This window comes from Pollicipes pollicipes, unplaced genomic scaffold (genome assembly GCF_011947565.3).
Source record: "Pollicipes pollicipes isolate AB1234 unplaced genomic scaffold, Ppol_2.1 Scaffold_3087;HRSCAF=3621_pilon_pilon_pilon, whole genome shotgun sequence".
Classification (NCBI taxonomy): domain Eukaryota; kingdom Metazoa; phylum Arthropoda; class Thecostraca; order Pollicipedomorpha; family Pollicipedidae; genus Pollicipes; species Pollicipes pollicipes.
Genome location: NW_023596225.1, coordinates 4167240 through 4182557, shown reverse-complemented (window position 1 = coordinate 4182557; position 15318 = coordinate 4167240). Strand labels below are relative to the sequence as shown.

At 52.6% G+C, this 15318-nt stretch overlaps 1 protein-coding gene across 3 annotated transcripts; it reads right to left on the bottom strand.

Moving 5' to 3' along the window:
• Positions 1 to 353: 353 nt before the first annotated feature.
• On the bottom strand, positions 354 to 13559 carry LOC119089618 (uncharacterized). Of its 3 annotated transcripts, none has more exons than XM_037212397.1 (4): positions 13479 to 13559; positions 10622 to 11484; positions 6994 to 7179; positions 354 to 632 (listed from the first exon to the last, which is right to left on the bottom strand). In XM_037212397.1, the coding sequence occupies exons 2-4, from the start codon at positions 11471 to 11473 to the stop codon at positions 495 to 497; spliced, it is 1176 nt and encodes a 391-aa protein (XP_037068292.1). In that variant the 5' UTR covers positions 11474 to 11484; positions 13479 to 13559; the 3' UTR covers positions 354 to 494. The 3 variants fall into 3 exon arrangements, with proteins under 3 accessions (XP_037068292.1, XP_037068294.1, XP_037068293.1); XM_037212399.1 differs by lacking the exon at positions 13479 to 13559 and adding an exon at positions 13279 to 13332; XM_037212398.1 differs by lacking the exon at positions 13479 to 13559 and adding an exon at positions 13263 to 13329.
• Between the last annotated feature and the right edge of the window lie 1759 nt (positions 13560 to 15318).

Sequence of the window (15318 nt, the reverse complement as noted above, 5' to 3'; positions counted from 1 at the left end):
GGTCGGGGGTTGTGGATTGAAACGGCAGGTACCTATGTCAGGCGGCAATAGACGACGTAATGCGCGATCTAGACCATAGCTACAGGCAACACGAGCTGCGGATATTTAATGCCGACAAGCAGGCTTCATGACCGGTTCAAGCCATCACGTTAATCGAGGCGACTGGGCCTGCCACGGGGCGACCGCAAACACATTGCCCATCGGAAATTGCCATGGGACGACCTGAAAGGCGGAGGTCACCACATCCCGTGCCTGCGTGGCCTCGTTGCGGCTTGTTCCTCCGCCGCATGCGACAGTCATTCCTTACCCTCAGCCGCGGGACAAGCCTCTTGGTCAACACGGCTAGCCTGGCTGACTTCATATATTGTCACATCACATTCAACAAACACAACAATTGGTTGAGTTTCAAAAGACAATGGGCAGCGTTCATCGCCTGCACTTTTGAGGGCCTTGCAATGAAATAGCCTCCTTGGACCCCAGCATCACAACAGCCCTCAGCGAACTTCGGCGCTTGAAGGTCCTTTCGACCGCCAGGACCGACTTATTTCCTGCTTTGTCTTGGTTGTCGCGTCTCTGACGACAGAGATGGGCGGCGGCGACGGCGCTGGCAGCGCGGGAGGAGTGTCCACGTCCTGCGAAACAGAAGACGACGTCAGCGCTTACAAACGTGGACGGCGGAAAATGTTCTGACTAGTGGCATCTACGAAAGGCATTCGATAGTTATTGTCCATCTACGCTACGTGACCTTGACAATGACGCCCCTAATGGCCAATCATTACGAGCCTATCGTTTCTGCGGCAAGTACTCGACATTTTCGGATGCTTCGCTAGTACACTGTCCGATTTCATGTCAGTTGTGATGGCACATCAGTGAAGTGGTGACTTAAAAGAAGATCCGACAAGAATTATTCAGCTGTCGACCAACCACCTGGTTTATCACAGCGATATCAGAGGTCATTACTTCATCGATCCCTCTGTAACAAACCGGCGTGGAAATTTCGCCAGTTTTTCGTAACTACAAAACAATGCTCTAGCTAGTGCTCTGGCAAGGTAAGCCAGTGCGTGAATGCTAGGCGAGCGCAAAGCGTTAAGTGCGCCTCAGCCTGTTAAACTCACGAAGGGAGCACACTACAATGCAATTATGACCTTTTGCAACTGCAATCCAAAAAAGTTGTTGTTGTTGCAAAAGTTGTTGCAAAAAAGTTTCAATGCAACTTTTCGGATGAGTTCCCGAAGACGGCGTGCTCTATTCGCTGGCGTTTGGGATCGTCTGTGTGGTGAACACATCCGCGCTCGCTGAGGCCCCACTCGTCCCGTGTCGACAAAGGCGCCTCTCTGGCTTTGGTCACGACCGACAGCTGAAAGGCTTCTGCTCCAGCTAAGTCAAAAAGTACGCGTCTGCCCTCATCTACAATGATCCAAGCAGCACAGAAAATATTGCGCAATCATGGGTGCGACATCCTTTGAAGTCTTATAGTTAAAGGGCAGTCGAATAATCGGACGGATTACATCAGCCTGAAAAGCAGACCTACAAGGCTTCGATAGAGCGTGGGAAAAAGGTTCCATTTTTTTCAGTGCACACTTTTTCGCATGTGCAAACGAGTATCAACGCATGTCCCCAATATAATTTTAACGAGGTCAAACACAAAACGCTCGACTGAACTACACACACGGTGATGCCAGGGCCATTCAGCAAATGATGACAACAGGGGCAGACATGAGAATGCACGGAACCTGACCTTCGAAGTTTTATAAACGGCATAAGAAGTACTGCAAAGTTCGGCACTAAATCAGACGCTGGAGGTACTGTAGACGAAAATCTTCCTGCGCGGTCACTAACTTTATGCACCAATAATTTCCTCAACGTTGGCAACCAAGACGCCGGTTATATCATTTACATGGCTAGAACTGGCGAATACAAGCTTAAATAAAACAATTCGGAACTTAACTGCTACGCCTGGCATTATAATGACCTTGACAATGATAAATGTGAGGCCAAATATCATGGATCGGCATTTAACGCTTGCTATCAAACACAGCGATCTGCGTTTTTCAATGTTGAGGAGAAAAGTTTGTGCACACCGTCAAGTTTAGATAACCCGGTGTAATTCCTACGACAAAAATACGAAAAGTAATATTGTCATTTGCGTGTCCAAACGCTACTTTCCATATATATGGATCACAAAGTAGTAATCATGCCGAATGTCCTTGACGGGTCCCTGAAGTTGGCAGGGTCTGGCGGCTCACCCAAATACAGAGCACCCCACATTTTGCCGAGGCGAGCTGGCTGCTCCACGTCGCGCTTGCAATAACCGACCTCATGCGTGCTCGCTCCCAACAAGCGAACTCATGCGTTTACCTTTCCGCATCGCCTCATTGATCGGCTGATACCGAGACATTACGTGCCACCAGCTTGTGGTGTTTTACATAGCGGAACACCACATCATTGGTATTTGTGTTTGTCGACTAATGTGCAAAGTAGGTGATGGTCAGGAACAGCCTCTTGCACTCGATCCTAAGTTTCGTCCTCACTTCGGTGCAGATCAGGACCACCAGGTCCATCTCTCGAGCAGGAACCAACCGTGCCTTCACCGCAGAACCGGACAGCTTTGGCAGGCACGTGGGGTGCCCTGTTTCAAACCGCAAAGGCGAAGACTCCTACCAATCAATTCAACCACGTTTGTTGCCAAATGTTGTTGCCAACAAATTCTTGTTTAGCCTCACGACGGGTAAGCCTCAAAGAACTCAGTATGGTGGTGCAACACTCACACCCATAACAAGTTTTAACAAGCAAACAGCTAGCTACCGGTTTGCTTATATATATATATATATATATATATATATATATATATATATATATATATACCCGCAAGGTCAATATACTGAGAACGCTCTGCTCGACACTGTCGGAGAGCTGGTGAGGAACGTCGACAGCGGGGAGATACCTTCGCTAGGCGCTGTCGACTTATCCAAGGCTTTCGACAGCGTTGATAACGGTTCGCTTATCACAAAACTTCAGTGGTAAGGCGTGAACCATGATTGGTTCAAAGTTATTTGAGTGGTCGGAGACGGGTGGTGCGTGGAGGACTCATGTCCCTCATGACTCGGTAACCAACCAGGTGCCCCAGGGATCCATAGTCGGTCTGCTATTATTCATCCTAGTCACAAACGACATGCCCAGTCACCTGTCACATGGACGCCTTATCTCATGTGCACATGACTTGTGCCTCTGTACATGTGCAGATGCACATGATGCAGATGCAGATCACATGCACATGTACCTCTTGACCACGCTCCATCCCACAAGCAGTCTCGAAGCACTAAAGCATCGTCTAGAAACATCCATTTGCAAACTTAATGCTTGGTTCGGCGCAAACTCGCTGAAAACGAACAAGGAAAAACAGACTTTCTTCTTACAAATTAAAACATAATTTAAAGAAAATATCTGATTTTCACTTTGCGATGGATGAAGAGACTATCTCATCATCATGGCACATCAAATGTCCCGGTTTGATCGTAGACCTGACGCTTTCGTAGGAATAGCATGTCACCAGAGTCGTGCAAAAAGCAACAGATTATTATCGACGTCTATGACTTCCCACCAATATCCTACTGTTTACGTGTGTGGAGTGGCGCGATAAAGCGTCAGATGCAAATGATTCAAAAGTTATAAATTTTGCCGCCAGGATTGTCTCTGGCATGAAACGCAGCCAGTATATAACACTGACTCTGGAATCTCTAGGTTGGCCCCGGATTGATGACCTGGCGAAAGAGACGGGCGTGCTTGAAAGTGTTCAAAGTTCTAAAATGCCTGGAATAAAACTCCAGGAATTGCCCTCGGCCGTCAAATCTATTTTTAAGCAACGTTTTTCTGTTTCACTAAGGGAGACGCGCTCCTCCATGTCAATGTCTCTCCACCTGCCCAGGTGCCGATTGGGGAACAAAAAGCGAGCCTTCCCATACCTTGGCACAACAATTTGGAGCCGCCTGGCTCCAACCATCACTAGGACTTCATCTCTGACTTGAGGGATTAAAAATTCGCACTTTAAAACGCAAATGTTACGCTGTGCGTGTCCGTTTTAAGCTATGCTGGCTACCTGTGTGGTCGTATAACATATGTGTGTACGTGTGTGATCATTGCAAGTCAATGCGGATCCCATGTACTTACAATTTATTTGCGTTCACCTTTATGTGTGTATGCTGAATTTGGCACCTTCCGTTGTGAATTTAAAACATACATTGGATTCATCGTTGGACTTCGTACGTACGTACCCCATCGCATCGTATGTTATCATGCCATATTTATCCTGTCGTATTATATAGTATCGCATGGTACAGTATGCTTCGTAATATTTGACGTATTTGGCGTATTTTATAATATGACGTATTTTAAACATATTTCGTGGCATCGAATTTTATGGCATTAATAATAATAATGTAACGTGTTGTAACCAGTAAGTGGGTGATAAACAAGCCGAAACCAGCGAACGTTATCATGAGCCGAAGATCTGGAAAACTACCTCATCAACGATTTTTGAGCGATTAAATGCGACACAATACAATACAGGAAAATATGAGGAGGGGAGGGAAGAGTCCCCATGAATATTATATTTAATTTGGCGCATTCTCACCAATACTGTAGGAAAATTAGGTTAGCCGTAGCCGTAACAGGAGAGAAAGTAACACTAGTGGGAAAGACTGGGGGAGGGGGACACAGCCAAGTGTCAAGTACATACTAGTGTCATGTTCTCTTGGACGGAAATTTTGCTATGTTCCTGCTCGGCTCCAAGGGGGGTAGGTGTGTGACACGGAGTGTTACTCCGCACTCCTGACGTCCATATCTTTCGGCGCATAGAATCAACCCATCGAATAGATTTTGAGGTTTCGAGGGGGCCAAACCAGGCCGCTCTATAGATCCTACTCTCCGGGACACGTGCACGAAAAGGTTAAAATCAGGGTGGAGTTATTGAAACGTCTGATGGCCGCCGGCGTGTGTGATCCCCAGCCCCGGCGTGTGTGATCCCCAGCCCCGGTGTGTGTGATCCCCAGCCTCGGCGTGTGTGATCCCCAGCTCCAGCGTGTGTGATCCCCAGCCCCGGTGTGTGTGATCCCCAGCTCCGGAGTGTGTGATCCCCAGCCTCGGTGTGTGTGGTCCCAAGCCCTGGTGTGTGTGATCCCCAGCCTCGGCGTGCGTGATCCCCAGCCTCGGCCTGTGTGATCCCCAGCTCCAGCGTGTGTGATCCCAGCCCCGGCGTGTGTGATCCCCAGCCTCGGCGTGTGTGATCCCCAGCTCCAGCGTGTGCGATTCCCAGCCCTGGTGTGTGTGATCCCCAGCCCCGGCGTGTGTGATCCCCAGCCCTGGTGTGTGCGATCTCCAGCTCCAGCGTGTGATCCCCAGCTCCAGCGTGTGTGATCCCCAGCCCTAGTGTGTGTGATCCCCAGCCCCGGCGTGTGTGATCCCCAGCCCTGGTGTGTGCGATCCCCAGCCCCGGTGTGTGTGATCCCCGGCTCCGGCGTGTGTGATCCCCAGCCCTGGTGTGGGTGGTCTCCGGCCCTGGTGTGTGTGATCCCCAGCCCCGATGTGTGTGATCCTCAGCCCCGGTGTGTGTGATCCCCAGCTCCGGCGTGTGTGATCCCCAGCCCTGGTGTGTGTGATCCTCAGCCCGGCGTGTGTGATCCCCGGCCTCGGTGTGTGTGATCCCCAGCCCTGGTGTGGGTGATCTCCAGCCCTGGTGTGTGTGATCCCCAGCTCCGGCGTGTGTAATCCCCAACCAGCCCGCCGAGCGGCGGCCGAAGGTGACTGCAGAAAGACTGAAGTGATTTATGTATTTTTCTAGTTTTAATATTTACGGCTTGTATACCTTAGACATTTTTAAGCTCTGATGACCTTGTACTTGAAGTTGGCCCACCATTGATACTCAGATAACTCAAGAACGTTATTAAGCACACTAAGCACATCTCAACTGCACTGGCATAAAATGGCCCGGACGCAGCTAAAGCATTACCTTATTTTATCATTCCACGCCTTGACTGTACTTATATGACCTTACCGCGACATCACCGTGAATGCATGGCAATAACATCACTGGATACATAACCACATACTGGATGGAAAGCAATATACTAGATACATAACAACATGCTGAAAACATAACAATAACGGCTTGCTGTGACCTCGGATACGAAAGATCTGTTGCACCCTATATCTGACCTTTGGTCACCCCTGGCCGCCAAAATCACGCATTCATATATCATTTTGTCCCTGCTGATGGCATGCATTTCATCGCCCTTCGAGTAACTGATCAGCTCAGAAGCTTAAACTGCCCCTCTCCCTCTGCCCCTCCCCTACTCGGTCGCCGACAATGGTGGGTGACCGCGCAAGCCCGTTGGTACCGGGTCACAGGACTTAGAAAGCACGACCGGGAAACTCTGAAAGGTCATTTAACTTTCCTTACCCCAATAGGATTCGCAAATAAAGACCTAGATTTTTTTGGTATTTTGCGACGTGCCTCCCTACACAAACTAAAACTCCCCTTTACGGGAGTTGACTCCAGCCCGCATGAGATCAAGAGTACGTTTCCCGCGACTAGCGCCACCTATCACCCCCCGAGAGCGGGGAGGGCGGGCGCCAGCGCCACGGCCTCTGTCCCGCGACAGGTCTGGCGCTCGACGGCGGCTGCTTCCAGCGACTCCACTGGCCTCGGTTTCCACCGCGTATTTCCGCTTGCAGCCAGCGCCTCTCGCACCCATTACTAAGCAGCTCCTCAACAAGCCCAGCTATTTTGCGAGTTTGCCTGCGCCTGCCGCCTGCCGGCCAGGCAGGGCGGGCAGGCGGCAGGCGCAGGGGTGCACCCGGCCGGGCAGGCGACAGGCGCGGGGGTGCACCCGGCCAGGCAGGGCGGGCAGGCGGAAGGCGCAGGGGTGCACCCAGCCAGGCAGGACGGGCAGGCGAGAGAGGCGCAGGGGTGGCGGGCGACACTGCCGCCGCTCTCACCCAGTCCTCCTCCTGGGGGTAGTGGCGCCTGATGACCTCCAGCAGGCGGTTGAAGGGCTCGGGCCCGGCCTGGCTCTCCCACCAGATGGTGGCCAGGTAGCCGGGCAGAGTGGGGCCACACGTGCCCTTCGGCTGGTGCGACAGCGCCACCCTGACGCGGGACCACGCCTTGGCCACCTTCTGTCCCTGGGGACAGGCATCGACGAGTGAAGACAGCGCTTAGACGGCCACTCTGACGCGGGACCACGCCTTGGCCACCTTGTCCCTGGCGACACGCATCGACGAGTGAAGACAGCGCTTAGACGGCCACCACGCGGGACCACGCCTTGACCACTTTCTGTCCCTGGGGACGCGCATCGACGAGTGAAGACAGCGCTTAGACGGCCACCCAGACGCGGGACCACGCCTTGGCCACCTTCTGTCCCTGGGGACACGCATCGACGAGTGAAGACAGCGCTTAGACGGCCACCCAGACGCGGGACCACGCCTTGGCCACCCTCTGTCCCTGGGGACACGCATCGACGAGTGAAGACAGCGCTTAGACGGCCACCCAGACGCGGGACCACGCCTTGGCCACCTTCTGTCCCTGGGGACACGCATCGACGAGTGAAGACAGCGCTTAGACGGCCACCCTGACGCGGGACCACGCCTTGGCCACCTTCTGTCCCTGGGACACGCATCGACGAGTGAAGACAGCGCTTAGACTACAGCGCTGAACATGACCTTATCGCACGGCTTATGATTCGTCAAGGCGGTGAAGACAACTGTCAAGATTCTGCATTAAGACCGACGGCGTGTAGATGTTAATCAGTCAGTTCATGGCGACAAGCAGTGTTGACTGCTGAGCTTTTGATTCCGACTTCTGGGAGAGTGACAAAGAAAAGAAAACTATTTCTTTCTTCGCTTACAGAAGTCGCCCTACTTCACTTTATACAAATTGAACTTTGTACACATCACACAACAGTGTCACATGAAATCACAGAGCATTCTCGGAGAACTATGATGTGACACATCAGAAGAAGTGAACAACAATCTTAGACCAAAAGAATCGTCATTTGCCACCCGCCAACCTCGGTACACTGACTGACAACGAGACGCTGCGCATCCAATGGCATTGAGGGCCGGAGCCGATGTGTGCAGCCCACACCACTGCAGATGCGGTGCTCCCACAGATAGCGAATGTTACCATGCCCTGACATGCCGTCTCAGCGCTGGAAGACATCCCCAACACGCAGCGCTCAACGATGTCACCAGGCGTGCCCTGCAGTCTCTGCGCATACTCGTCATTCTGGAACTGACCGGCCTGGACCGCTGTGACGACGAATGACCAGACGGGTTCACATTTACCCGTGCTCCTGGGGAACAGGCGAGTTTGGGAGGCTACCTCCGTTAACACGCGCGCCGAATCCTACGTCATATCTACCGTGTGCCATACCAATGCAGGAGTTGATGCTCCCGCGGTCCGTCCACCACGGATTTCATCAGAGAGTGGGGGTCGCGCCTTGCCAACCTATCAGGATATCAACTTGAAGCTGGCTGGCCGGCTCTGGCAGCGGCTATCAATCGCCGTCATCCGTGGTAGTGCTGCCTCCGTGCTTGGCACAGCTAGTCTCAACGCACCTGCCAGCGCAAATAACTGGCCCGCGCCCAATGGCAAGCAGGCTGTGGCGAGCTAGGCATTACATACGGAGGCAGCCAACAACATCGTTAGCCCGATTGATGGAGCGCATAACTCGTCGCCGCCCGCGTGTGGGCCTCCTACACACTCTGTGTCGGCCCGCACCTCCTCCCAAGTCGGCATGACGGTCCGGTCGAGCCTGGCCCGGTGTGTTGCCTTCCTGAGCTGCAGGATGAGCTGAGCAGTTCCATTGAACAGCTGGGGAAAACCCAGCAATGCAAGGCGAAATGCAACACCGAATGCAAGGCGAAACAACAGGCCGAGCGGGCGCGTACTGAACAGTGGAGTCGGCGGCAGCCCTGCCCGGTCGTCTGCCCAGGCCCGGCCGCCTCCCCATCGACTTCATGTGGATCATAAGCTTGAGCAAAGTTGGCGGTAGGGCGCGGCCCGCGACCCGGCCGCTCGGCCTTACGGGACCCCCGGGACATCAGCAGTACGTGTTCCATGAACACGGTGCCGCAATGTTTGAGCGGCATGCACGCCGTGCATGACTACATCCAACGAGACGAGTACTTGAGAGAGATCGACACGACCACCTCCGCTGTGAAGGGTGTTCTCATCAGAGCATTGGCCAAGCTAATGCGAGACCTATGGAAGAGCCCAGATGAGGCTGACCGGGCGCTGACCACGTCCCCATTAAAGGTAAAATGCCAACCGTTTGCGGCACCATTCACGCGCTATCAGCGGCAGGGCGCACAAGAGCTCCTCAGATACCCGCTGGAGGGTTTGCACAAGGACGTCAACCGTGTTAACAACCAACCCAAGCCCAAACCCATCCACATCGACGACAGCCTCAGTGCCAGCCGGAAACCGCTGGAGGCCTGGGACCGTTGCCTGTCAAGGAAGAGCTCGAAGTTCGTTGACCTATTCGTTGAACAGCCCAAGTCCACGCTGCGGTGCACGGTGTGCGGCGACGCGTCCGTGACGCTCGGCTCTTTCTGGGATCTGAGCCCGCCGATCCCATTCTAGACGGGTCAACAAGACTGCTTTGACCTATTTATTAAGGAAGAGGTGCTTGACGGAGAAGAAACGCCGACGGGCACCACGTGCCAGAGGCGTCAAAAGTGGTCCAGAAAACCTGAAGATTCAGAGGTTCCCACGCATCCTTGTAATGCATCTGTAAAAGTTCTTGCTACGATTGGATCAGAGCGGGCAGAAGCTCAATGCCACTGTGGACTTCTCCGCCAGTGGTCTGGACCTGGCAACATATCCTGCCGCACTGGGAGACAGGGAGTACAACCTGAACGGCGCATCCTGGCGTGGAACGCTGGGACCACTACACGGCCCACTGTAGACACCCATCTTTGGGAGTCTCGTACGAGTACCACGACTCTAGAGTACAGCCCATCCGTATGCACCGCGCCAACAGCTGCGAAACAGACATGCTAGTTTTGCACTGACCAGACATTGACCTGATGCCGCCCTGCCCGCTAGTACTCGGACGAGTTGGACCGGGGCTGTCCACCTCTAGTTCCGCCGGCTAAATGCTGTGATCACATTCGTACTAGAAATATAAAAATGAATCGTACATTGGTTTTCTTACGTTAATATCCAGTAGCCATTTATCTAATACTAGGCACGTGCGCCGTGCCATTTGCTAAACACTTGGCTGAACATATCTGTGGTATGCAAGCAATGGCTCGAGGAAGTCTGCACAAGTGGGAGAGTGCGTAAGACACACATGCTTAGAAGTGCACACATCAGTAGGTGCACTTCTTCAACGAAAAGTTTCCCTTGGATGTTGACCGAAACAAACAAGAATCCAGCAGGCCACGGAGGCCCTTCGCGCCCCTCTGGCCCCGACACGCTGTCAGTGAGAACTCTGTACCTGCGCATCGGACACCGTCGACCACCGAACTTTACGTCAAGCGATCGTTAGACGAATACGCTGCTGGGCGGCCCTGCCCGTCTGCTGTTTTCACCAACGACTCATCTGTAGTTGGGACTCACCTGGAATCCCGGCTCATGTACGTAATTCCTGGGGCCGCGATGATCAGCGGCCGTGCTGAGGAACCGAAAGCCTATCTTGTTCGAGAGGACGGCGGTGCCGGCCGCCACGTGACGGCACACGATCGGCAGCAGCACCGCCTCCGAGCGCCGCTGCACGTAGAAGAGCCGGAACTCACCGCTGCGCTGGCACCGCAGCCCAAGCAGCCACGGCCCGGCAAAGTCATCCAAACTGCGACGCGCCTTCTTGGCGACCGGGTGCTTAGGCTGGCCGACGTACGGCATGAGGTCGATGCGCACGCTCTCAGCCGGCCCGCCCATGGTCGGTGCGAGGTCCAGCTCGATCTCGAACAGCTCACGCACGTAGCTGCGCCATTCGACCACAGCCATGTCGCTCAGGTCGCTGAAGCGGTGCGCGGCGCCCGACAGCGTGGCCGCGATGGTGAGCTTCTTCATCATGCAGTAGAGGATCCACAGCACGGACGCCTTCGACACCTTGACGTTCGGCCGGCCGGCGGCGTCCACGCTGGCGAAGAAGGTGCCGCCGCCACCGGCAGCGCCGGACCTCACCTGCCTCAGTAATCGTTGCTGCGAGGTCTGCTTCTTGCAGCGCACGCAGCGATACTGCGGCTTCGGCCCATTGGCATACGTGCGCCAGGTGGTGGTGACCGAGCCGTGACACTTCGGCTTTGCAGGGTTGAAGCTCAGCTCGCCACAGACGCCCCAGTACTCGTTCATCCGCCGGTCCTTCGGCGCCAGACGGGGCGCCGGTATGAGCCCGTGCGCGCGACAGAACTGCAGGGCATCCTCCTCAGTCGCCAGGTAGGTGCACATGTCAAACAAGTCCGGATCCATTTGTGCCGCAACTGGAAAAGTAATGGCAGAAAGTAAACATGCCATAGGAGTTCTGATCAGCAAAAAGTGCAGCATTGTCAACGAACTGCACTGCATTTTGTGATGGGGTGGTCTCAATATAATACTGATCACATCAAAGGTTAGCTAATTTATCCACAACCAGGTTTAAGTGGCTGGTACAATGCCACCATCATCGACATCAGGATTTTACAAACCATATTTGCATTTACTGCCCCACATATACCTTGGCTGGGTTTGTTGGCATGGGAGTGGGTCCCTATGTGGGTGTTTATTAGGCATGTAGGGATAAACAATGGTTCATGAGCTTGCCTGGTCACCAGCCACCCATTCTTAAGTTATTTTTGAACTCGCCATAGGTCCTTGGACTAGGATGGCACGAATACATAGCAATGTCCTTGCATACCATCGAGCTTGCTTGAAACAGCAACAGCTGCAAGTAAAGAAAACCTCTACCACATATTCTTACGTGATAGGTTTTGTCCATCTTTTAACATCATTTGGGGAACAAATGCAGGCATCATTGGCACAGGCTCAATACTTCTTGCCTGGACAAAACTCTGCATGGAAGTGCTCAGGGATATGGGCATCAAGGGTGCCTGGTACATCAGGAAGCAATGCAGTGCGCTCGTACGCGGCAAATGTGGACGCCCAATCCAGTACCCGAAGTTAGTGCCCTAACCCCAGCTCAAGAACCACAGCTGCATAAGTGGGTCCCCCACCGAGCCCCATCAGGAAAGACTGTGCCGAGACCAAGGTCACGAGTAGGACACAACAAGCTCATGCTGGCTTGGCTTTGTGCCACGCTCAGCTGGTGTGTTCAGAGATGATGATCAGATGATGATCAGAACAGATCCCATGCAGTACTGCTTACTAGTTGTGAACTTCTCAGGTGTGACTTATCAGACTGAGGACTTGGCAAGACGGCACTGAACGAGGCATGAACCACTATTCGCGGGCCCTTCCCATGGAATGTCTGACCGGCTGGCTGGATGGGCCACAAAGGGCTGGGCTCAGATGAGCTAAGCTAGACCAGGCTGGGCATCTTCTAAATGCAGCTGTTCTGTGGAGCCCATCTGGCCACTCCTGGCAGTGGCCACACACTAAAAAATAATTTTTTCCTCAGATTTAGGCTATCATTACATCAAATTTAGGGAGCCCAAATTGTTTGAAGGTTGGATCTGCCCACTCCCCCTCCTGAAACTGAATAAGAAACTCTGCTCCAGGTGCAGCCTGACTGCTGTCCCAAATTTGAGAAGCAAGCTGTCCATTGGCAGCAGCTTCTGCTGACTAACATGCTGCCAAGACACTTTTCAGATCAGACTTGTCAGATTAGGCCCTATAGGTCTTAAGGAAGCTGACTTGCTCTGTGGCAGCACATCATGACATATTTCCTCAATTTTGGAAAACAAAACAAGAAGCTGCCCAGTCATGTCACTTTCTAAAATACTTTTTGAGCTAATTTGATAAAGTTCACATCACCTGCCACATCATCACAATTTCTTGCAGAATCTTGGGCACTCTGATGTAAAAACCAACAGCAAGGCAAGTTGTTGGTTCAAAAAAGCTTGCATGCTAGGGATGACTTCCCATTTGAAGCCAATGCTATATTGATGATAATAATGTTGCATGACACTCATGACATGAGTTACGGTACCTAATGTACCAGAAGTTGGCACATGCTGCATTCCATTGGTTTAGTATCCTTTGTTTTGGTGCACATATTATGTGGTCGTGAAAAAAATGACCTATCATCAGTTTCTAAGCCCACCTGACGATGCACCCACCACTCAGAACTCTAAAACTGCAGTAATGCCACACTCAACAGAAGAATCCAATGCCAGATGCAGTACGCACAAGACCACAGAAACAAGTCCTAGTTATCATACGCTATGGAAAGGGCGCTCACAATTCTTTGCAAAATCAACGAAAAACTGTCACAACCACACCGAAAAAACCTGAGAATTAAAAGAAATTCATGGTTTACCTCAATACCCTGGCGAAATATTCTGAAACACAACCACTTCCTCCCCCGGACCACATGCCTTCCCGCGCCCTCACGCCCGGCTACCACCAGGTGGCAGGCCGCCGCCGGCCGCCCAGCCAGCGATGCGGCGGCAAGGTACGCCCGAGCAGGTGCGGAATGTCAGTGCAGAAACGCTGCGTACGGCGAATGCTCGCCACCAGTGTAAAAGCTGAATAAGGGCCAGAAGGGAGAAAGTGTCGAGGATGTATGCATGTGTGTGAACATACTCGAGCTGTACCTACGGTCTCAACGCTCTCCAAGCCCAACACGAGCATAATGAGAGGCAACTTCGGCTTGATTGCTCCAAATCCAGCAAGGAATCTCCCTGCAGGCTGTATGCAAGACTGACCAAAACGGTACCAACGTGGCACGTTTGCCCACATATCACACATGGAAACATGTGTTGACCATTCTATCGCTTTTGGTGATTGAACATGTCATTGGAAGTCACTCAGCATAAAACTGTGTTCGCGAGCCGGACATCCATCCATGAACAATATACGAGACCTTTTTCTGGTGATCATATCGGACATTCTTACTAAGATGTTTTCTGTGAGTTATTTACAGTTCTAAGCTTGTTGCAAAGCCGCAATACCACATGGGCTTGAAAACGGGTCCTTTTCCGCTCTGGACATATCGGGCGATGAAAACATTATTCCTTGACGTCGGAAGCCAATTTAAATAGCTGAAATGCGGGAGAAATTGGGTGTTAGGGTATGTTAGGTCAGTCTTATAGGCTGAGTCCTTCCTCAAAACCGATTTTGAAAAGTGTCACCCCTGTGTCTGGCCACCGAGCCCGAATGTCGGCTGGCGGCGCTCCTGGCCGGACGTGCCGTCTGCGTGAGCGGAGCGCCGGTGGGGGTGCGTCGGGGATCGGAAAGGCCTCCCCTCACACTTCTGAGAATACAGAGTGTGGCAAGGCTTCCGTCCAACTCAGCTAGAAATAGAGGCGGCGCCGAAAATTCAGTTTTTCAGGAAGACAGCTTTCTCCAGACCAGCAGGGACGTAATTTTGCTACGAGGGTTCGGATATTGAATTGTGAAAATTATGAACGCTTCCGTCTCCTCAAAACCATCAACGTGTTGAAGCCCGAGACCGCCCCATGAGTCTGGGCGATCTCGCATCTAACCTGCAGGGAGATGTGTTACTTGGCATGTGGCGTACTCGACCGGGCGGACGCCTGTCGCTCAAAGCACGTTTAAAATAGGAGAGACAGCTATGTTCCCGAAAGCGATAGAATGTTTTGAACGTGAGTCCATTTTTCACTTGCGTGCACACGTACCATGTTTGTGCCGTTTTGGCCGTTCTTGCATTCGTCTCATGATGCGCAAGTTGGAACCCAAAAGCGATGGGACGGGCTGTATAGCTCCGGCATTTGCACATGCATGCACATGTGCTACGTTTGTATCAGTTTGATCGGTCTTACCCCTAACTACCCGGGAGGTCCGTTGTTGGGTTTCAGGCAACTGTCGACCGGCCGGCCGCCAGCGCCAAGATCGCTTGTGCAATGGTATTTTCAATCACCAAAACTATGGAATGATGGAATAATGGCTCATTTCGTCACTTGCGTGCACGCGTGCCACGTTTGTCCCGTTTTGACCGGTCTTGCATCTAGCCTGGAGGGAGGTCCACTACTGCACTAGGAGCAACCTGGCCGAAGTTGCGCCTCAGAATGCGTGAGTATGGACCCGAAAGGGATGAGATGGTCGATGCAACTTTGGCATTGAGTCACACATGCCCACGTGCTATGTTAGTACCACTTTGGTCGGTATCTCAGGTAGCCTGCACGGAGGCCCGCTCC

Bases quoted from the DNA above. Each gene is read 5' to 3' on its own strand.
- LOC119089618 (XM_037212397.1), bottom strand. From the start codon at position 11,473: ATGGATCCGGACTTGTTTGACATGTGCACCTACCTGGCGACTGAGGAG. The intron at 7,180-10,621 runs GTGAGTCCCAAC...GCCTGTCCCCAG, and splicing joins TACATGAGCCGGGATTCCAG to GGACAGAAGGTGGCCAAGGC. The intron at 633-6,993 runs GTGAGAGCGGCG...TCTGTTTCGCAG, and splicing joins ACCCCCAGGAGGAGGACTGG to GACGTGGACACTCCTCCCGC.